This window comes from Oncorhynchus clarkii, chromosome 20 (genome assembly GCF_045791955.1).
Source record: "Oncorhynchus clarkii lewisi isolate Uvic-CL-2024 chromosome 20, UVic_Ocla_1.0, whole genome shotgun sequence".
NCBI lineage: Eukaryota > Metazoa > Chordata > Actinopteri > Salmoniformes > Salmonidae > Oncorhynchus > Oncorhynchus clarkii.
In genome coordinates, this window is record NC_092166.1 from 10,015,521 (window position 1) to 10,037,002 (window position 21,482).

The 21,482-nt window shown below is 46.4% G+C and overlaps 1 protein-coding gene across 1 annotated transcript in view; it reads left to right on the forward strand.

The window, feature by feature from the left end:
- The window catches only part of LOC139375854 (3',5'-cyclic-AMP phosphodiesterase 4B-like), an 87,450-nt gene that overhangs the window by 53,053 nt on the left and 12,915 nt on the right, over window positions 1-21,482 (forward strand). Inside the window, exon 7 of the mRNA XM_071117777.1 lies at window positions 8,593-8,705. Coding sequence (XP_070973878.1) covers window positions 8,593-8,705 — 113 coding nt within the window. The remainder of the gene's footprint in view (window positions 1-8,592; window positions 8,706-21,482) is intronic.

A 21,482-nucleotide genomic window follows, 5' to 3' on the forward strand; every position in this document is an offset into this window, starting at 1 on the left:
AGTCCCCAGACCTCAACCCAATAGAGCATCTTTGGGATGAAATGGGACGGGCTGTTTGCAGCATGAGTATACCGCCGTCCAATCTGCAGCAACTGCCTGATGCCATCGCGTCAGCATGGACCAACATCCCTGTGGAATGTTTCCGACACCTTGTAGAATTCTCTGAAGAATTCAGGTTGTTCTGGAGACAAAGGGGTCCCAACCCGGTACTAGATGGGCGTACCTAATAAACTGTCCGGTGAGTGTATACCTATATAACATTAATAATTGATTGCTTAGTTTATTTTAAACATTGGTATCCAGCCGCCCTATACAAAGGCAATAGATTTAAACTCCAAGGCTCTCCAGTTAATATTTATTAGCTTTTACTATAAGCTCTTCTTTCTCAGAAGTCAAACGCTTGTTTATGTGATATAGTCACTCAGGGCTCAGAGTTATTTCCTGAGCACATGACCTGAACAGGAAAAATTCCCAGCCCCATGTTATAGTACCTTTACTGAGTTTTGGTGAATGGCTACTGCACTGTCCTGTAAATGAACTGGAACATAGCATGGCCCATATCATTTAACTAGGCAAGTCAGTTAAGAACAAATTCTTATTTACAATGACGGCCTACCCCGGCCAAACCCGGACGATGCTGGGCAAATTGTGCGCCGCCCTATGGGACTCCCAATCACAGCTGGTTGTGATACAGCCTGGATTCCAGGGTGTCTGTAGTGACGCCTCACTGAGATGGAATCTAACCAGGGTGTCTGTAGTGACGACCTCTACCACTGAGATGCAGTGTCTTAGACCGCTGTGATGCAGCCTGGAATCTAACCAGGTTGTCTGTAGTGACTCCTCACTGAGATGCAGTGTCTTAGACCGCTGTGATGCAGCCTGGAATCTAACCAGGTTGTCTGTAGTGACTCCTCACTGAGATGCAGTGTCTTAGACCGCTGTGATGCAGCCTGGAATCTAACCAGGGTGTCTGTAGTGACTCCTCACTGAGATGCAGTGTCTTAGACCGCTGTGATGCAGCCTGGAATCTAACCAGGGTGTCTGTAGTGACTCCTCACTGAGATGCAGTGTCTTAGACCGCTGTGATGCAGCCTGGAATCTAACCAGGGTGTCTGTAGTGACTCCTCACTGAGATGCAGTGTCTTAGACCGCTGTGATGCAGCCTGGAATCTAACCAGGTTGTCTGTAACGACTCCTCACTGAGATGCAGTGTCTTAGACCGCTGTGATGCAGCCTGGAATCTAACCAGGTTGTCTGTAGTGACTCCTCACTGAGATGCAGTGTCTTAGACCGCTGTGATGCAGCCTGGAATCTAACCAGGGTGTCTGTAGTGACGCCTCACTGAGATGCAATGTCTTAGACCGCTGTGATGCAGCCTGGAATCTAACCAGGGTGTCTGTAGTGACGACCTCTAGCACTGAGATGCAGTGTCTTAGACCGCTGTGATGCAGCCTGGAATCTAACCAGGGTGTCTGTAGTGACGCCTCACTGAGATGGAATCTAACCAGGGTGTCTGTAGTGACGACCTCTAGCACTGAGATGCAGTGTCTTAGACCGCTGTGATGCAGCCTGGAATCTAACCAGGGTGTCTGTAGTGACGACCTCTAGCACTGAGATGCAGTGTCTTAGAACGCTGTGATGCAGCCTGGAATCTAACCAGGTTGTCTGTAGTGACTCCTCACTGAGATGCAGTGTCTTAGACCACTGTGATGCAGCCTGGAATCTAACCAGGGTGTCTGTAGTGACGACCTCTAGCACTGAGATGCAGTGTCTTAGAACGCTGTGATGCAGCCTGGAATCTAACCAGGGTGTCTGTAGTGACGACCTCTAGCACTGAGATGCAGTGTCTTAGAACGCTGTGATGCAGCCTGGAATCTAACCAGGGTGTCTGTAGTGACGCCTCACTGAGATGCAGTGTCTTAGAACGCTGTGATGCAGCCTGGAATCTAACCAGGGTGTCTGTAGTGACTCCTCACTGAGATGCAGTGTCTTAGACCGCTGTGATGCAGCCTGGAATCTAACCAGGGTGTCTGTAGTGACTCCTCACTGAGATGCAGTGTCTTAGACCGCTGTGATGCAGCCTGGAATCTAACCAGGGTGTCTGTAGTGACTCCTCACTGAGATGCAGTGTCTTAGACCGCTGTGATGCAGCCTGGAATCTAACCAGGTTGTCTGTAGTGACTCCTCACTGAGATGCAGTGTCTTAGACCGCTGTGATGCAGCCTGGAATCTAACCAGGGTGTCTGTAGTGACTCCTCACTGAGATGCAGTGTCTTAGACCGCTGTGCCACCCGGGAGCCCGTTAATTACATAAAACTGGTTTATAAGATCACAATGGCCAGCCCTCCAGTTAGCTTCGTTCACTCAGTTTGGTCTAGGGGGGTTTAAGGCGAGAGAAAGGGGCAGTGTGAGGTGGCTGGAGGTGGGCTATGGGGGCGGATGCCCAGGCCTGCCCTAGTTTTTATTTTATTTTAATGCGTCTCTCAGGTTCACTGTAATTGTATATTATTTTTACAGTTTTAATTTGTTTAATTTAGGAGACGTATTGTGTGTTATGTCTCACCTTTTATTATTTGATTTGTTAAGGACTTTGAAATGAATCCTGTGTAAGAACTGTGCTCTATAAATAAAGTTAGATTTGATTTAGTGGGTGATGGGTCTCTGACAGAGGCTGGTTTGTGGGCCGAAGAGAGGGAACAAGAGAGCGTGATGGAGAGGAGAGAGGACAGCGGGCTGAGTCCACACTGAGGCCTGTTGTCCTCCCAGCATATGGCCGAAGCATTAAGACCGACTGTGTCTGGCTGCGAATAAAAGAAAACCTCAGTCTGCCTGAAAAAAAAGGCCTGTCATCTGGAAAAGTACGTTGCGATCTGTCTCTCTGAGTTCATTTTCAGAACCCAGAAATGCGTCATCCACACCTCCGTTGACTGTTGACATTGTGAAATATCTCCTGACCCATAATAGCTGTGCATTTAAAATAAAGTAGTATTAGGGTCCTTTCTGTTCTTGGTTCAGTTCAAACACTACAACTCCTTATTACAAGAAGTGAAACATTTTGTGTCAAAACCTCATCGCATAGGCCTCCCGGGTGGCGCAGTGGTCTAGTGCACTGCATCGCAGTGCTAGCTGTGCCACCAGAGACTCTGTGTTCTAGCCCAGGCTCTGTCGCAGCCGGCCGCGACCGGGAGGTCCATGGGGCGACGCACAATTGGCCTAGCGTCGTCCGGGTTAGGGAGGGTTTGGCCGGTAGGGATATCCGGTAGGGATATCCTTGTCTCATCGCGCACCAGCGACTCCTGTGGCGGGCCGGGCACAGTGTGCCAGGTGTTTCCTCCAACACATTGGTGTGGCTGTCTTCCGGGTTGGATCCGCGCTGTGTTAAGAAGCAGTGCGGCTTGGTTGGGTTGTGTTTTGAAGGACGCGTGGCTTTCGACCTTCGTCTCTCCCAAGCTCGTACGGGAGTTGTAGCGCTGAGACAAGATAGTAACTACTAAAAACAATTGGATACCAAAAAACAAAAAAACCTCATCGCATATCTTGTCACGATGACTCATAACACTATATTGTTCAGCAAGTCTTTTGCCAAATGCTCAGTTCTGCTTTCATCCCAATTTACCTTTCCTGTAAATTATGCTTTTCCTGACCACATGACCTGACTCTGAAATACTCTGGGCACTAAGTAATTCACCTACCAGAGTTTGTCGTGGTCAGGTGACTGTCATGAACACTTCCCTAATAACTCCTGTATGTGAACAGAATGAACCAACCGACCGCCACTTATTTATCCTATGAAGGGAATCACATAACAGGCAGTTTAGATGATTCAGTCAGTGGTCTTTGATGTTGGTGGACCAAATGCACAATGAAACCCTCTAATATCTCTTTATACATCCTCCATAGAGGGAAAGGCAGGATGTGGTTGCATCTTGGCACGTCTCGCCGACCCCGACCGCTCGGGCCAGACAGCTGCTTTGTGGTACTTGTCGGGTTTCAGCAACACCCCCCCCTTATGAAGACTCCCCTTTGATGAAGCTGTTGCACGTTTCTTGCTCAGCTTGGGGATCTAACAAAAGTCTTCAGATCTTAGTCAAGGTTGCACATCACCTTTTGATGAAGCTGTGGCACATTTCACTCTGGTCCGCCACTGCAACACCTGTGTCGGTCCGACCAGGATTCAAACCCGGGTCTCCTTCATGCTATAAGACTCTTAGGAGCTAACACAAGTCTTCAAGTCTTAGACGAGGATACTCATCAAGCATACAGTAGTTGGCCTAACCACCCCTGTTATACATGGGTGTAGTCCAGTCTCCATGAAAGAGGTAGAGCAAACATAGCTGCCTCTGCAGGAGCTCACCTTGTTTGTTTTTTAGGGGGAATTCCGATTTCATGCCTGCGCTTTTTTGAAATCACACCAGTTTATAGGTGACATGACGGTGCCGTCGCTGTGACGTCAAAGCTCTTTCATGTGCTTTTATCAGAGTTGTTGCAAGTCGCTGTAACACTGGTTTGTCCCGTTGGGTCCAATCGGTTCCATATGTGAAGCTTTCAAAGTGGAGATCAGGGACTCCCACAGAAATAGAATGGGGACTCTTTAGTTGCTGAGAATGTTACAGAACAGAGTCCCCATTCCCTGGCGTTCAGCTCCCAAAAGACTACTCTGCCTTTGAATGGTATTTCTTCTATTTGAAGGCTTCACATATGGACCCGGTTGGACCCAACGGGACAAACCAGTGTGTGTTACAACGATTTGTGTCAATAACTCGGATAAAAGCACATCAAATCGCTATGACATCACAGTGACAGCGCCATCTTATCACCTATAAACTGGTGTGATGTCAAAAAGAGCGGCCATCAAATCAAAATGTATTTGTCACATGCGCTGAATACAACAGGTTTAGACCTTACCATGAAATGCTTACTTACGAGCCCTTAAACAGCAATGCAGACTAAGAAAATATATAAGCTAAATAACTAAAGGAAAAAAAGTAACACAATAAAATAACAATAACGAGGCTATATACAGGGGGTACTGGTACAGAGTCTATGGGCGGGGGTACAGGTTAGTCAAGGTATTTGAGCTCATATCTACATGTAGGTAGGGGTAAAGTCACTATGTATAGATAATAAACAGCGAGTAGCAGCAGTGTAAAAAATGGGGGTTAATGCAAATAGTCCAGGTAGCCATCTGATGAACTGTTCAGCAGTCTTATGGCTTATGGGTAGAAGCTGTTAAGGAGCCTTTTGGACCTAGAATTGGCGCTCCGGTACAGCTTGCCGTGCGGTAGCAGAGTAAACAGTGTCTGGGGTCTTTGACAATGTTTAGGGCCTTCCTCTGACACCACCTGGTATATACATCCTGGATTGCAGGAAGCTTGGCCCCAGTGATGTACTGGGCCGTACGCACTACCCTCTATAGCGCCTTGAGGTTGGATGCCGTGCAGTTGCCATACCAGGCGGTGATGCGGGCCAGTGACGTCAAAGCGCTCTTGGTGGTGCAGCTGTTGAATGTTTTTAATGGAATATCTACAAAGGTGTACAGAGGCCCATTATCAGCAACCATCATTCCTGTGTTCCAATGGCACGTTGTGCTAGCTAATCCAAGTTTATCATTTTAAAAGGCTAATTGATCATTAGAAAACCCTTTTGCAATTATGTTAGCACTGCTGTAAACTGTTGTGCTGATTAATTAAAGATGCAATACAACTGGCCTTCTTTAGACTAGTTGAGTATCTGGAGCATCAGCATTTGTGGGTTCGATTACAGGCTCAAAATGGCCAGAAACTAAGAATTTCCTTCTGAAACTCGTCAGTCTATTCTTGTTCTGAGAAATGAAGGCTATTCCATGTGAGAAGTTGCCAAGAAACTGAAGATCTCGTACAACACTGTGTACTACTCCCTTCACAGAACAGAGCAAACTGGCCCTAACCAGAATAGAAAGAGGAGTGGGAGGCCCCAGTGCACAACTGAGCAAGAGGACAAGTCCATTAGAGTATCTAGTTTGAGAAACAGACGCCTCAAAAGTCCTCCTCGTCTCATTGTCAACAGTGAAGAGGCGACTCCGGGATGCTGGCCTTCTAGGCAGAGTTGCAAAGAAAAAGCCATATCTCAGACTGGACAATAAAAATAAAAGATTAAGATGGGCAAAAGATGACAGACACTGGACAGAGGAAGATTGGAAAAAATTGTTATGGACAGACGAATCTAAGTTTGAGGTGTTCGGATCACAAAGAAGAACATTCGTGAGATGTAGAAAAAATGAAAAGATGCTGGAGGAGTGCTTGACACCATCTGTCAAGCATGGTGGAGGTAATGTGATGGTCTGAGGGTGCTTTGGTGGTGGTAAAGTGGGAGATTTGTACAGGGTAAAAGGGATCTTGAAGAAGGAAGGGTATAACTCTGTGGACAGCGCTTAATTGGAGCCAATTTCCTCCTACAACAGGACAATAACTCAAGGCACAGCTCCAAACTATGGAAGAACTATTTAGGGAAGAAGCAGTCAGCTGGTATTCTGTCTATAATGGAGTGTCCAGCACAGTCACCGGATCTCAACCCTATTGAGCTGTTGTGGGAGCAGCTTGACCATATGGTGATGGAAGTGCCCATCAAGCCAATCAAACTTGTGGGAGGGGCTTCAGGAAGCATGGGGTGAAATCTCTTCAGATTACCTCAACAAATTGACAACTAGAATGCCAAAGGTCTGCAAGGATTTAATTGCTGTAAATAGAGGATTCTTTGATGAAAGCAAAGTTTAAAGGACACAATTATTATTTCAATTAAATCATTATTTATAACCTTGTCGACGTCTTGACTATATTTCCTATTCATTTTGCAACTCATTTCATGTATGTTTTCATGGAAAACAAGGACATTTCTAAGTGACCCCAAACTTTTGAAGGGTAGTGTACATTTAAATACATTAACATGTAGTGTGCGTGAATCTATCTTCACTATTATTCTACAATGTAGAAAATAGTAAAAATAAAGAAAAACCCTTGAATGAGTAGGTGTGTCCAAACTTTTGACTGGTACTGTGCATGTCAGTACATACACACAACAAGTAGGTCAGGATATTTTGTGCAGTTGAAGTCGTAAGTTTTACAGACACCTTAGCCAAATACATTTAAACTCAGTTTTTCACAATTCCTGACATTTAATCCTAGTAAAAAATCCCTGTCTTAGGTCAGTTAGGATCACCACTTTATTTTAAGAATGTGAAATGTCAGAATAATCGTAGAGACAATGATTTATTTCAGCTTTTATTTCTTTCATCACATTCCCAGTGGGTCAGAAGTTTACATACACTCAATTAGTATTTGGTAGCATTGCCTTTAAATTGTTTAAGTGAATTGTGGCCCATTCCTCCTGACAGAGCTAGTGTAACTGAGTCAGGTTCTTAGGCCTCCTTGCTCGCACACGCTTTTTCAGTTCTGCCACACAGATTTTCTATAGGATTGAGGTCAGGGCTTTGTGATGGCCACTCCAATACATTGACTTTGTTGTCCTTAAGCCATTTTGCCACAACTTTGGAAGTATGCTTGGGGTCATTGTCCAGTTGGAAGACCCATTTGCAACCAAGCTTTAACTTCCTGACTGATGTCTTGAGATGTTGCTCCAATATATCCACATAATTTCCCTTCTCATGATGCCATCTATTTTGTGAAGTGCACCAGTCCCTCCTGCAGCAAAGCACCCCACAACATGATGCTGCCACCCCTGTGCTTTACGGTTGGGATGGTGTTCTTTGGCTTGCAAGCCTCCCCTTTTCTCCTCCAAACATAACGATGGTCATTATGGGCAAACAGTTCTATTTTTGTTTCGTCAGACCAGAGGACAATTCTCCAAAAAGTGCAGTTCAAACCGTAGTTTAGCCCTTAAGGCTAAACAGTATATGCTACAGTGTAGCCCTAGTGTTCTGAGTTTCCAAGTTGTATTAGTTGTATGTACGGGACACGCATGGTGGTATACATCGTCCAATGAAATGCTTACATGCAGGTTCCTGCTCGACAATGCAACAACAATAAGGACTCATATAAACGGCTCAGTAGACTAATACATTGTAGCATAAAGTATAATACAGGAAGGAACAATTTATAGTCCAATATTTACACATGTATTGGGGAATATAAACTTAGCAGTATAATAAGAGTCTGGTAGCAGCAGGTATGTGTGTGTGTGCGTGTGCGTGTGCGTGTGTGTGGTGCAGTGAAGCGAGGAGGGTGAGTATGTTGGCAGCGCTCCACCCCCCTCCCCCCAAACGCCCCTCAGGCAGGAGGGGGGTTACTGACACATCAATAACACAAGGGGAGCAGAGTAGCGAGAGAGGGAGAGAGGGAGGGAGAGAGAGAGGGAGGACACATTGCCCCAGAGAGACAGTAACACTATTGCGACTCTTAGCTGCTCTCCTTGCATGAGAGTTAACCAGACCACCACGTACTATGAAAGAACACTGCTCACCTCTTCACGCCTCCCCACCTGGACATCCTGGGACCCCCATACGGCATGGCCACCCTGCCCTGGGACCCCCACCATGCTCCGTGTCAGACATGGAGCCGCTGGGTCCTGAGTTTGTTTCTGCTGTGTGTCTGTTGACAGACGAGTCGTACCAGAAGCTGGCCATGGAGACCATGGAAGAGCTGGACTGGTGCCTGGACCAGCTGGAGACCATCCAGACCTACCGCTCCGTCAGCGACATGGCCTCCAACAAGGTAAGACTGAGCTGGAACGTAGTTATTATGACCATAACGCAAACACAACACAAAATAACTCTTAACGAAACCACAACACAACTTGACCGTAATGGCAACCACAGCATGAAGGTGACGAAACCACAACACAACTTGACCGTAATGGCAACCACAACATGAACGTGACGAAACCACAACACCACCATACACCCTCCCAACATAACACGTTGAGTTGCAGTTGTGTTGACCGCAACATGACCATAATGCAACCACAAACGTACTCCTTACAACAACACAAACTTACCACAACACAATTTGAAACAAATCATCGAAGTGTGTTTAGACTATGGCTGAGATGATATTGGGTGATGTGGTCCGTAGCTCGTCAGTAAACAGAAACTAGATGAGACTTGGCTGAGATGATATTGGGTGATGTGGTCAGTAGCTCGTCAGTAAACAGAAACTAGATGAGACTTGGCTGAGATGATATTGGGTGATGTGGTCCGTAGCTAGTCAGTAAACAGAAACTAGATGAGACTTGGCTGAGATGATATTGGGTGATGTGGTCCGTAGCTCGTCAGTAAACAGAAACTAGATGAGACTTGGCTGAGATGATATTGGGTGATGTGGTCCGTAGCTCGTCAGTAAACAGAAACTAGATGAGACTTGGCTGAGATGATATTGGGTGATGTGGTCCGTAGCTCGTCAGTAAACAGAAACTAGATGAGACTTGGCTGAGATGATATTGGGTGATGTGGTCCGTAGCTCGTCAGTAAACAGAAACTAGATGAGACTTGGCTGAGATGATATTGGGTGATGTGGTCCGTAGCTCGTCAGTAAACAGAAACTAGATGAGACTTGGCTGAGATGATATTGGGTGATGTGGTCCGTAGCTCGTCAGTAAACAGAAACTAGATGAGACTTGGCTGAGATGATATTGGGTGATGTGGTCCGTAGCTCGTCAGTAAACAGAAACTAGATGAGACTTGGCTGAGATGATATTGGGTGATGTGGTCCGTAGCTCGTCAGTAAACAGAAACTAGATGAGACTTGGCTGAGATGATATTGGGTGATGTGGTCAGTAGCTCGTCAGTAAACAGAAACTAGATGAGACTTGGCTGAGATGATATTGGGTGATGTGGTCCGTAGCTAGTCAGTAAACAGAAACTAGATGAGACTTGGCTGAGATGATATTGGGTGATGTGGTCAGTAGCTCGTCAGTAAACAGAAACTAGATGAGACTTGGCTGAGATGATATTGGGTGATGTGGTCCGTAGCTCGTCAGTAAACAGAAACTAGATGAGACTTGGCTGAGATGATATTGGGTGATGTGGTCCGTAGCTCATCAGTAAACAGAAACTAGATGAGACTTGGCTGAGATGATATTGGGTGATGTGGTCAGTAGCTCGTCAGTAAACAGAAACTAGATGAGACTTGGCTGAGATGATATTGGGTGATGTGGTCCGTAGCTAGTCAGTAAACAGAAACTAGATGAGACTTGGCTGAGATGATATTGGGTGATGTGGTCCGTAGCTCGTCAGTAAACAGAAACTAGATGAGACTTGGCTGAGATGATATTGGGTGATGTGGTCCGTAGCTCGTCAGTAAACAGAAACTAGATGAGACTTGGCTGAGATGATATTGGGTGATGTGGTCCGTAGCTCATCAGTAAACAGAAACTAGATGAGACTTGGCTGAGATAATGTTGGACTAATGTGACTTCTGCTTGGCGACAGCACAAAAGGTCTTTGTTAGTCTTCACTGTGCAATGTGTGCAATATGAAGACTGCTCTGATTAACATTGACGTAGTTGCAAAGCGACTAGCATCCTGTGGTTGTGTGTGTCAACGGCTACTGGCGTTTTATGGCTCTGCTGTAAAATGAGTAAACAGTGGTTAGTTTGCATAGAGGACCATAGACTACTGTTCTCGTTGAGTAAGACGCCTATCTGAATACAAATGTGTCCATTTGTTGTCTTTTCTGCGACTGTCATTCACGCATTATACATACAACTCTGAATAAAATAATGAAGAATAGAGTCCCTATTGTGCGTGACATTCTGTGTGTCTGTTTCTATAATGTCGACGTCACTAGGCCATAGGTGTTTTTGTCTGAAGACCTCCTCGCGTCTGGGATAGCTCATATTAGCCAGACAATAGTCAACGGCTAAAACCTTTGTCGAAATTCATGACCAAAACCTTGACCTTTCTTGGTATAACTCTGGTATTTCTAACTGGTTTTAGAGTGAACTATCATGAAAGTCAGCATAGGAGAGTTCCGTCTGGTTTGACAGTAGGGTGCTCGCTGTTACAGTTGATTGCCGTGTTGGTAAGACATATAGCAATGGAATAATGAATAATGATTTTAAAAGTTCTCCACACTTTACATTGTAAGAGGGGAAACTCGCCTCCAATAATGTTTACAATTATCCTACTCTCATATAGTGTAGAACAGCACTGCAAACTCCAACAGAGAGGAGACTGTATGGCGACCAAAGGATTCAGCTTGGGAGGCCCACTTCTGAGTTCACTGGCCTACAAACAGTGGCATTACAGTGGAGCTGCAGTCAGCAGGTGGGGGGCCTACCCTAACCGTGATGAGAGGTGACCGTGACCATGACAAAGTTTCTTGTCTCTCTTTATCCTGACCACATAAACAGCCTCTCCTCCCCCCACCACTCCCTCTGCTTATCCTTCTCCCCCCTCTTCTCCCTCTTCTCCCCCCTCTTCTCCCTCTCCCTCCACTACTCCTTCCTCTTCTACCCCCTCTCCTCCCTCTTCTCCCTCTCCCCCTCTTCTCCATCCTCTTCTCCCTCTTCTCACTCTCCTCCCTCTCCCCCCACTACTCCCTCCTCTTCTCCCCCCTCTTCTCCCTCTCCTCCCTCTTCTCCCTCACCCCCCTCTTCTTACTCTCCTCCCTCTCCCCTCACTATTCCCTCCTCTTCACCCTCCTCTTCTCCCTCTCGCCCCACTACTCCCTCCTCTTTTACCCCCTCTTCTCCCTCTCTCCCCTCTTCTCCCTCTCCCCCCACTATTCCTTCCTCTTCTACCCCCTCGTCTCCCTCTCCTCGCTCTCCCCCCTCTCACCCCCCTACTCCCTCCTCTTCACCCTCCTCTTCTCCCTCTTCTCCCTCTCCCCCCACTACTCTCTCCTCTTCTACCCCCTCTTCTCCCTCTCCTCCCTCACCCCTCTTCTCCCTCTCCTCCCTCTCCCCTCACTACTCCCTCCTCTTCACCCTACTCTTCTCCCTCTCCCTCCACTACTCCTTCCTCTTCTACCCCCTCTCCTCCCTCTTCTCCCTCTCCTCCTCTTCTCCATCATCTTCTCCCTCTCTCACTCTCCTCCCTCTCCCCCCACTACTCCCTCCTCTTCTCCCCTCTCTTCTCCCTCTCCTCCCTCTTCTCCCTCACCCCCTCTCCTTACTCTCCTCCCTCTCCCCCCACTACTCCCTCCTCTTCACCCTCCTCTTCTCCCTCTAGCCCCACTACTCCCTCCTCTTCACCCTCCTCTTCTCCCTCTCGCCCCACTACTCCCTCCTCTTTTGCCCCCTCTTCTCCCTCTATCCCCACTTCTCCCTCTCCCCCCACTACTCCCTCCTCTTCACTCTCCTCTTCTCCCTCTCGCCCCACTACTCCCTCCTCTTTTACCCCCTCTTCTCCCTCTCTCCCCTCTTCTCCCTCTCCCCCCACTATTCCTTCCTCTTCTACCCCCTCTCCTCCCTCTTTTTCCTCTCCCCCCACTACTCCCTCCTCTTCTACCCCCTCTTCTCCCTCTCCTCCCTCTTCTCCCTCACCCCCCTCTTCTCCCCCCTCTTCTCCCTCTCCTCCCTCTTCTCCCTCCCTCACCCCCCTCTTTTCCCACCCCCCTCTTCTCCCTCTCCCCCCCCACCCCCTCTTCTTCTCTCCTCTCTCCCTCTTCTCCTTCCCTCTCCCCCAACTATTCCTTCCTCTTCTACCCCCTCTTCTCTCTCTCCTCCTCTCTTCTCCCTCACCCCCCTCTTCTCACTCTCCTCCCTCTCACCCCACTACTCCCTCCTCTTCTCCCTCACTCTCCTCCCTCTCCCCCCACTACTCCCTCCTCTTCAACCTCCTCTTCTCCCTCTCCCCCACTACTCCTTCCTCTTCTACCCCCTATCCTCCCTCTTTTTCCTCTCCCCCCACTACTCCCTCCTCTTCTACCCCCTCTTCTCCCTCTCCTCCCTCTTCTCCCTCACCCCCCTCTTCTCCCCCTCTTCTCCCTCTCCGCCCTCTTCTCCCTCACCCCCCTCTTCTCCCTCTTCTACCCCCTCTTCTCCCCCCTCTTCTCCCTCTCCTCCCTCTCCCCCCACTACTCCCTCCTCTTTTACCCCCTCTTCTCCCTCTCTCCCCTCTTCTCCCTCTCCCCCCCACTATCCCCCTTCTCCCTCTCCTCCCTCTTCTCCCTCACCCCCTTTCTTCCTCTTCTATCCCCCTTCTCCCTCTCCTCCCTCTTCTCCCTCACCCCCTCTTCTCACTCTCCTCCCTCTCCCCCTTCTCCTCCCTCCTCTTCGCCCTCTCCCCCGACTACTCCCTCCTCTTCTCCCTCTCCCCCTCTTCTCCCTCTCCCCTCTTCTCCCTCTTCTTCTCCCTCTTCTTCTCCCTCCTCTTCTTCTCCCTCCACTTCTTCTCCCTCCACTTCTCCATCTTCTCCTTCCCCTCCTCCTCCCATATTCTCCCTCCCCTTCTCCTCCCTCTCCCTTCTCTTCTCCCAGCCAGGCCACCAGACTACAATGGCAAGGAGTCCCTACAGACTCTCTCTATTGTTATTAACGTCACTTAGCCTCCCTCTACCATTATTAACCTGTCTAGGACTGGGTTCCGGAACCCCATTCCGCTAGTGGAACCCCTCACCAACAGCCAATGAAATTGCAGGGCGCCAAATATAAATCAACAGAAATCTCATAAATCAAATTTCTCAAACATACAAGTATTAGGCACCATTTTAAAGATATAATTCTCGTTAATCCAGCCATAGTGTCTGATTTCAAAAATGCTTTACAGTGAAAGCTCCACAAACGATTATGTTAGGTTACCACCAAGTCACAGAAAAACCCAGCCATTTTTCCAGCCAAAGAGAGGAGTCACAAAAAGCACAAATAGAGATACAATTAATCACTAACCTTTGATGATCTTCATCAGATGACACTCATAGGACATCATGTTACACAATACATGTATGTTTTGTTCAATAAAGTGCATATTTATATCCAAAAATCTCATTTTACCTTGGCGTATTATGTTCAGTAGTTCCAAAACATGCAGTGATTTTGCAGAGAGCCACAGGAATTTACAGAAATACTCATTATAAATGTTGATGATAATTCAAGTGTTATGCATGGAACATTACATACACTTCTCCTTAATGCAAATGCTGTGTCAGATTTCAAAAAAACTTTACGGAAAAAGCATACCATTCAATCGTCTGAGTATGGAGCTCAGAGCCCAAACCAGCCCAAAAAAATATCCGCCATGTTGCGCAGTCAACATTAGTCAGAAATAGCATTATAGATATTCACTTACCTTTGATGATCTTCATCAGAATGCACTCCCAGGAATCCCAGTTCCACAATAAATGTTTGATTTGTTTGATAAATTATGAACTTTATGTTCAAATAGCTTCTTTTGTTAGGGCATTTGGTAAACAAATCCAAACGTGCGTTCAGGTCCAGCCGAACGTCGGACAGAAAGTTCAAAAAGTTATATTACTGGTCGTAGAAACATATCAAACTATGTGTAGAATCAATCTTTAGGATGTTTTTATCATAAATGTTCAATAATGTTCCAACCGGAGAATTCCATTGTCTGTAGAAAAGCAATGGAACGAGAGCTACCTCTCATGTGAATGCGCGTGAATGAGATCGAGGCTGCTGCCAGACCTCTGACTCAATCCCCTGTCATCCGGCCCCCCTTCACAGTAGAATCCTGAAACAATGTTCTAAAGACGGTTGACAGCCTTAGGAAGTGCAAAATGACCCATATCCCACTGTGTATTCGATAGGGGCTGAGTTCAAAAACTACAAACCTCAGATTTCCCAGGTTTTTCCTCGGGTTTTTGCCTGCCATATGAGTTCTGTTATACTCACAGACATAATTCAAACAGTTTTAGAAACTTCAGAGTGTTTTCTATTCAATACTAATAATACTATGCATATATTAGCATCTGGGACTGAGTAGGAGGCAGTTTACTCTGGGCACGCTTTTCATCCAAAAGTGAAAATGCTGCCCCCTATCCCAAAGAAGTTAACGTCACTGGGATTCAACACAATGAGCCCAGAGACCCTGAACATGCGTCAGTACAACATTCAGTACTCAACGTTTAGAAATGGCACAGGGAGCCATTGTTGACCGTGACTCAAAGGCCTTTAAGATGGATGGTTGCCGGTTAACCCAAGTCCAGTGCTTTGGGAATAGGACCGGGAAGTGGAGGCTAGACGGTCGCAGGTTCAAATCTCCAGTCAGATGAGTCCTCTTGTGAGCCACGTAGTCTTTATTGATATATGGAAGTTGAGAATGGTGCAACCTCCCCCAGTGCTACACATGGCATGTGTTTGTACGCTACTCAGATATCTCATAGTATGAACCAGTGATGCAGATCAAACAGCATTTGTTCTCTTTTCAAATGCATTTTCAACTTGTCCCTGACCAAGTCTGTAATACCACCATGTTTCAAGCAGACCACCATAGTCCCTGTGCCCAAGAACGCTAAGGTAACCTGCCTAAATGACTACCGACCCGTAGCACTCACGTCTGTAGCCATGAAGTGCTTTGAAAGGCTGGTCATGGCTCACATCAACACCATTATCCCGGGGGCAAACTACCTGCCCTCCAGGACAGCTACAGCACCCGATGTCAAGGACAACAACCACCCGAGCCACTGCTTGTTCACCCCGCTATCATCCAGAAGGCGAGGTCAGTACAGGTGCATCAAAGCTGCGACTGAGAGACTGAAAAACAGCTTCTATCTCAAGGCCATCAGATTGTTAAATAGCCATCACTAGCACAGAGAGGCTGCTGACTATATACATGGACTTTAATAAACAGAACACTAGTCACTTTAATAATGTTTACATATTTTGCATTACCTATCTCATATGTATATACTGTATTCTATACTATTCTACTGTATCTTAGTCTATGCCGCTCTGACATTGCTCATCCATATATTTATATATTCTTAATTCCATTATTTTATTTAGATTTGTGTGCATTGGGAATATGTTGTGAATTTGTTAAATATTTTTATTTATTTAACCTTTTTTTAACTAGGCCAGTCAGTTAAGAACAAATTGTTATTTACAATGCCCAGCCTAACCTGGACGACGCTGGGCCAATTGTGCGCCACCCTGTGGTTGTTAGATATTACTGCACTGTCAGAGCTAGAAACACAAGCATTTCGCTTATCCCGCAATAACATCTGCTAAACACACGTATATATATGTCCAAGGACACAGGTGTATCCTAGGCTTGGCCCACACTGGCCTATAGCTTCTGTTCTACTGTCATTAAGTTCCCAACACGTCCATACTGACGTTAGCTCTGGTCAATTCTGGGCCTTAGACAAACACAGCCATCTGAATGATGTTAGCGAGAGTGGCTTTGCAGGCTAGTGTTGCATCCAAGTGCCGGTAGGAAACTCGAACTCACGAGCCACGGTGAATGACGGAATTACTGACACAGATGAGAGAATTGACCTACATTACAGATCTAGGTCTATATGTTGAGTCTGGGTAGGTGTGGTGTTTAGTCTGGGTAGGTGTGTGAGTTTAGTCTGGGTAGTTGTGGTGTGTTTTAGTCTAGGTAAGTGTTTTGAGTTTAGTCTAGGTAGGTGTGGTGAGTTTAGTCTAGGTAGGTGTGGTGTGTTTAGTCTAGGTAGGTGTGGTGTGTTTAGTCTAGGTAGGTGTGGTGTGTTTTGTCTGGGTAGGTGTGTGAGTTTAGTCTGGGTAGTTGTGGTGTGTTTAGTCTAGGTAAGTGTTTTGAGTTTAGTCTAGGTAGGTGTGGTGAGTTTAGTCTAGGTAGGTGTGGTGTGTTTAGTCTGGGTAGGTGTGGTGAGTTTAGTCTAGGTAGGTGTGGTGTGTTTAGTCTAGGTGGGCGTGGTGTGTTTAGTATAGATAGATGTGTTTAGTCTAGGTAGTTGTGGTGTGTTTAGTCTAGGTAGTTGTGTTTTGTCTAGGTAGTTGTGTTGTGTTCAGTCTAAGTGGATATGTTATGTCTAGGTAGGCGTGGTGTGTTTAGTCAGGGTAGGTGTGTTTAGTCTAGGTGGTTGTGTTTTAGTCTAGGTAATTGTGATGTGTTTAGTCTAGGTAGGCGTGTTTAGTCAGGGTAGGTGTGTTTAGTCTAGGTAGATGTGTTTTGTCTAGGTAGGCGTGGTGTGTTTAGTCTAGGTAGATGTGGTGTGTTTAGTCTAGGTGGTTGTGTTTAGTCTAGGTAGATGTGTTTTAGTCTAGGTAAGTGTGGTGTGTTTAGTCTAGGTAGGAGTGTTTAGTCTAGGTAGATGTGGTGTGTTTCGTCTAGGTAGTTGTGTTTAGTCTAGGTAGGTGTGGTGAGTCTAGGTGGGTGTGGTGTGTTTAGTCTAGGTAGATGTGTTTAGTCTAGGTAGTTGTGGTGTGTTTAGTCTAGGTAGTTGTGTTTAGTCTAGGTAGGTGTGTTTTAGTCTAGGTAATTGTGGTGTGCTTAGTCTAGGTAGGCGTGTTTAGTCAGCTTAGGTGTGGTTAGTCTAGGTAGGTGTGGTGTGTTTAGTCTAGGTGGGCGTGGTGTGTTTAGTCTAGGTGGGCGTGGTGTGTCTAGCCTAGGTAGGTGTGGTGTGTCTAGCCTAGGTAGGTGTGGTGTGTTTAGTCTAGGTAGGTGTGGTGTGTATAGTCTAGTTAAGTGCTGTGTGTATAGTCTAGGTAGATGTGGTGTGTTTAGTCTAGGTAGGTGTGGTGTGTTTAGTCTGGGTAGGTGTGGTGTGTTTAGTCTAGGTAGATGTGGTGTGTTTAGTCTAGGTAGATGTAGTGTGTTTAGTCTAGGTAGGTGTGGTGTGTTTAGTCTAGGTAGGTGTGGTGTGTTTAGTCTGGGTAGGTGTGTGAATTTAGTCTGGGAGGTTGTGGTGTGTTTAGTCTAGGTAGGTGTTTTGAGTTTAGTCTAGGTAGGTGTGGTGAGTTTAGTCTAGGTAGGTGTGGTGTGTTTAGTCTAGGTAGGTGTGGTGTGTTTAGTCTGGGTAGGTGTGGTGAGTTTAGTCTGGGTAGTTGTGGTGTGTTTAGTCTAGGTAGGTGTGGTGAGTTTAGTCTAGGTAGTTGTGGTGTGTTTAGTATGGGTAGTTGTGGTGTGTTTAGTCTGGATAGATGTGGTGTGTTTAGTCTAGGTAGTTGTGGTGCGTTTAGTCTAGGTAGGTGTGGTGAGTCTAGGTAACTGTGGTGTGTTTACTCTAGGTATATGTGGTGTGTTTAGTCTTGGTAGGTGTGGTGTGTTTAGTCTTGGTAGGTGTGGTGTGTTTAGTCTAGGTAGGTGTGGTGTGTTTAGTCTAGGTGGGCGTGGTGTGTTTAGTCTAGGTGGGCGTGGTGTGTTTAGTCTAGGTAGGTGTGTTTTAGTCTATGTAGGTGTGGTGTGTTTAGTCTAGGTGGTTGTGTTTTAGTCTAGGTAATTGTGGTGTGTTTAGTCTAGGTAGGCGTGTTTAGTCAGGGTAGGTGTGTTTAGTCTAGGTAGATGTGTTTTGTCTAGGTAGATGTGTTTTTGTCTAGGTAAGTGTGGTGTGTTTAGTCTAGGTAGGAGTGTTTAGTCTAGGTAGGTGTGGTGTGTTTAGTCTAGGTAGATGTGGTGTGTTTAGTCTAGGTGGTTGTGTTTAGTCTAGGTAGATGTGTTTTTGTCTAGGTAAGTGTGGTGTGTTTAGTCTAGGTAGTTGTGTTTAGTCTAGGTAGGTGTGGTGAGTCTAGGTGGGTGTGGTGTGTTTACTCTAGGTATATGTGGTGTGTTTAGTCTTGGTAGGTGTGGTGTGTTTAGTCTTGGTAGGTGTGGTGTGTTTAGTCTAGGTAGGTGTGGTGTGTTTAGTCTAGGTGGGCGTGGTGTGTTTAGTCTAGGTAGGGCGTAGGTGTGTTTAGTCTAGGTAGGTGTGTGTTTAGTCTAGGTAGGTGTGGTGTGTTTAGTCTAGGTGGGTGTGGTGTGTTTAGTCTTTGTAGGTGTGGTGTGTTTAGTCTAGTTAGGTGTGGTGTGTTTAGTCTAGTTAGGTAGGGTGGTGTGTTTAGTCTAGGTAGGTGTGGTGTGTTTAGTCTAGGTAGGTGTGGTGTGTTTAGTCTAGGTAGGTGTGGTGTGTATAGTCTAGGTAGGTGTGGTGTGTTTAGTCTAGGTAGATGTGGTGTGTGTTTAGTCTAGGTAGGTGTGGTGAGTTTAGTCTAGGTAGGTGTGGTGTGTTTGTGGTGTGTTTAGTCTAGGTGGTGTGTTTAGGGTAGTTGTGGTGTGTTTAGGCTAGTTAGGTGTGGTGTGTTTAGGCTAGTTAGGTGTGGTGTGTTTAGTCTTCGTAGGTGTGGTTAGTCTAGGTAGGTGTGGTGTGTTTAGTCTAGGTGGGTGTGGTGTGTTTAGTCTAGGTGGGCGTGGTGTGTCTAGCCTAGGTAGGTATGGTGTGTCTAGCCTAGGTAGGTGTGGTGTGTCTAGCCTAGGTAGGTGTGGTGTGTCTAGCCTAGGTAGGTGTGGTGTGTCTAGCCTAGGTAGGTGTGGTGTGTCTAGCCTAGGTAGGTGTGGTGTGTTTAGTCTAGGTAGGTGTGGTGTGTATAGTCTAGTTAAGTGCTGTGTGTATAGTCTAGGTAGATGTGGTGTGTTTAGTCTAGTTAGGTGTGGTGTGTTTAGTCTAGTTAGGTGTGGTGTGTTTAGTCTTTGTAGGTGTGGTGTGTTTAGTCTAGTTAGGTGTGGTGTGTTTAGTCTAGTTAGGTGGGGTGTGTTTAGTCTAGGTAGGTGTGGTGTGTTTAGTCTAGGTAGGTGTGGTGTGTTTAGTCTTCGTAGGTGTGGTGTGTTTAGTCTAGGTAGATGTGGTGTGTTTAGTCTTCGTAGGTGTGGTGTGTTTGGTCTAGGTAGGTGTGGTGTGTTTAGGCTAGTTAGGTGTGGTGTGTTTAGTCTTCGTAGGTGTGGTGTGTTTAGTCTAGGTAGATGTGGTGTGTTTAGTCTTCGTAGGTGTGGTGTGTTTGGTCTAGGTAGGTGTGGTGTGTTTAGGCTAGTTAGGTGTGGTGTGTTTATTCTAGTTAGGTGTGGTGTGTTTAGTCTAGTTAGGTGTGCTGATTCTGCGGACCATTGCCAGAGGCTATGTCAGGAGGCTGGGATCTTACCAGTGAATTATCACCCAAGGAGGAAGTGGGAGGGAGGGTGTTTAGTCTGGGTAGGTGTGGTGAGTTTAGTCTGGGTAGTTGTGGTGTGTTTAGTCTGGATAGATGTGGTGTGTTTAGTCTAGGTAGTTGTGGTGCGTTTAGTCTAGGTAGGTGTGGTGAGTCTAGGTAGATGTGGTGTGTTTACTCTAGGTATATGTGGTGTGTTTAGTCTTGGTAGGTGTGGTGTGTTTAGTCTTGGTAGGTGTGGTGTGTTTAGTCTAGGTAGGTGTGGTGTGTTTAGTCTAGGTGGGCGTGGTGTGTTTAGTCTAGGTGGGCGTGGTGTGTTTAGTCTAGGTAGGTGTGTTTTAGTCTAGGTAGGTGTGGTGTGTTTAGTCTAGGTGGTTGTGTTTTAGTCTAGGTAATTGTGGTGTGTTTAGTCTAGGTAGGCGTGTTTAGTCAGGGTAGGTGTGTTTAGTCTAGGTAGATGTGTTTTGTCTAGGTAGGCGTGGTGTGTTTAGTCTTGGTAGGTGTGGTGTGTTTAGTCTAGGTAGATGTGGTGTGTTTAGTCTAGGTGGTTGTGTTTTAGTCTAGGTAATTGTGGTGTGTTTAGTCTAGGTAGGCGTGTTTAGTCAGGGTAGGTGTGTTTAGTCTAGGTAGATGTGTTTTGTCTAGGTAGGCGTGGTGTGTTTAGTCTTGGTAGGTGTGGTGTGTTTAGTCTAGGTAGATGTGGTGTGTTTAGTCTAGGTGGTTGTGTTTAGTCTAGGTAGATGTGTTTTAGTCTAGGTAAGTGTGGTGTGTTTAGTCTAGGTAGGAGTGTTTAGTCTAGGTAGATGTGGTGTGTTTCGTCTAGGTAGTTGTGTTTAGTCTAGGTAGGTGTGGTGAGTCTAGGTGGGTGTGGTGTGTTTAGTCTAGGTAGATGTGTTTAGTCTAGGTAGGTGTGGTGTGTCTAGCCTAGGTAGGTGTGGTGTGTTTAGTCTAGGTAGGTGTGGTGTGTATAGTCTAGTTAAGTGCTGTGTGTATAGTCTAGGTAGATGTGGTGTGTTTAGTCTAGTTAGGTGTGGTGTGTTTAGTCTAGTTAGGTGTGGTGTGTTTAGTCTTTGTAGGTGTGGTGTGTTTAGTCTAGTTAGGTGTGGTGTGTTTAGTCTAGGTAGGTGGGGTGTGTTTAGTCTAGGTAGGTGTGGTGTGTTTAGTCTTCGTAGGTGTGGTGTGTTTAGTCTAGGTAGATGTGGTGTGTTTAGTCTTCGTAGGTGTGGTGTGTTTGGTCTAGGTAGGTGTGGTGTGTTTAGGCTAGTTAGGTGTGGTGTGTTTATTCTAGTTAGGTGTGGTGTGTTTAGTCTAGTTAGGTGTGCTGATTCTGCGGACCATTGCCAGAGGCTATGTCAGGAGGCTGGGATCTTACCAGTGAATTATCACCCAAGGAGGAAGTGGGAGGGAGGGAGGGGTTGGCAACAGGCATGGCGCTACATTATGATTGAGTGAGGAGTTGTTTAGCTTAGTCACTGTGTGGGCCAGCC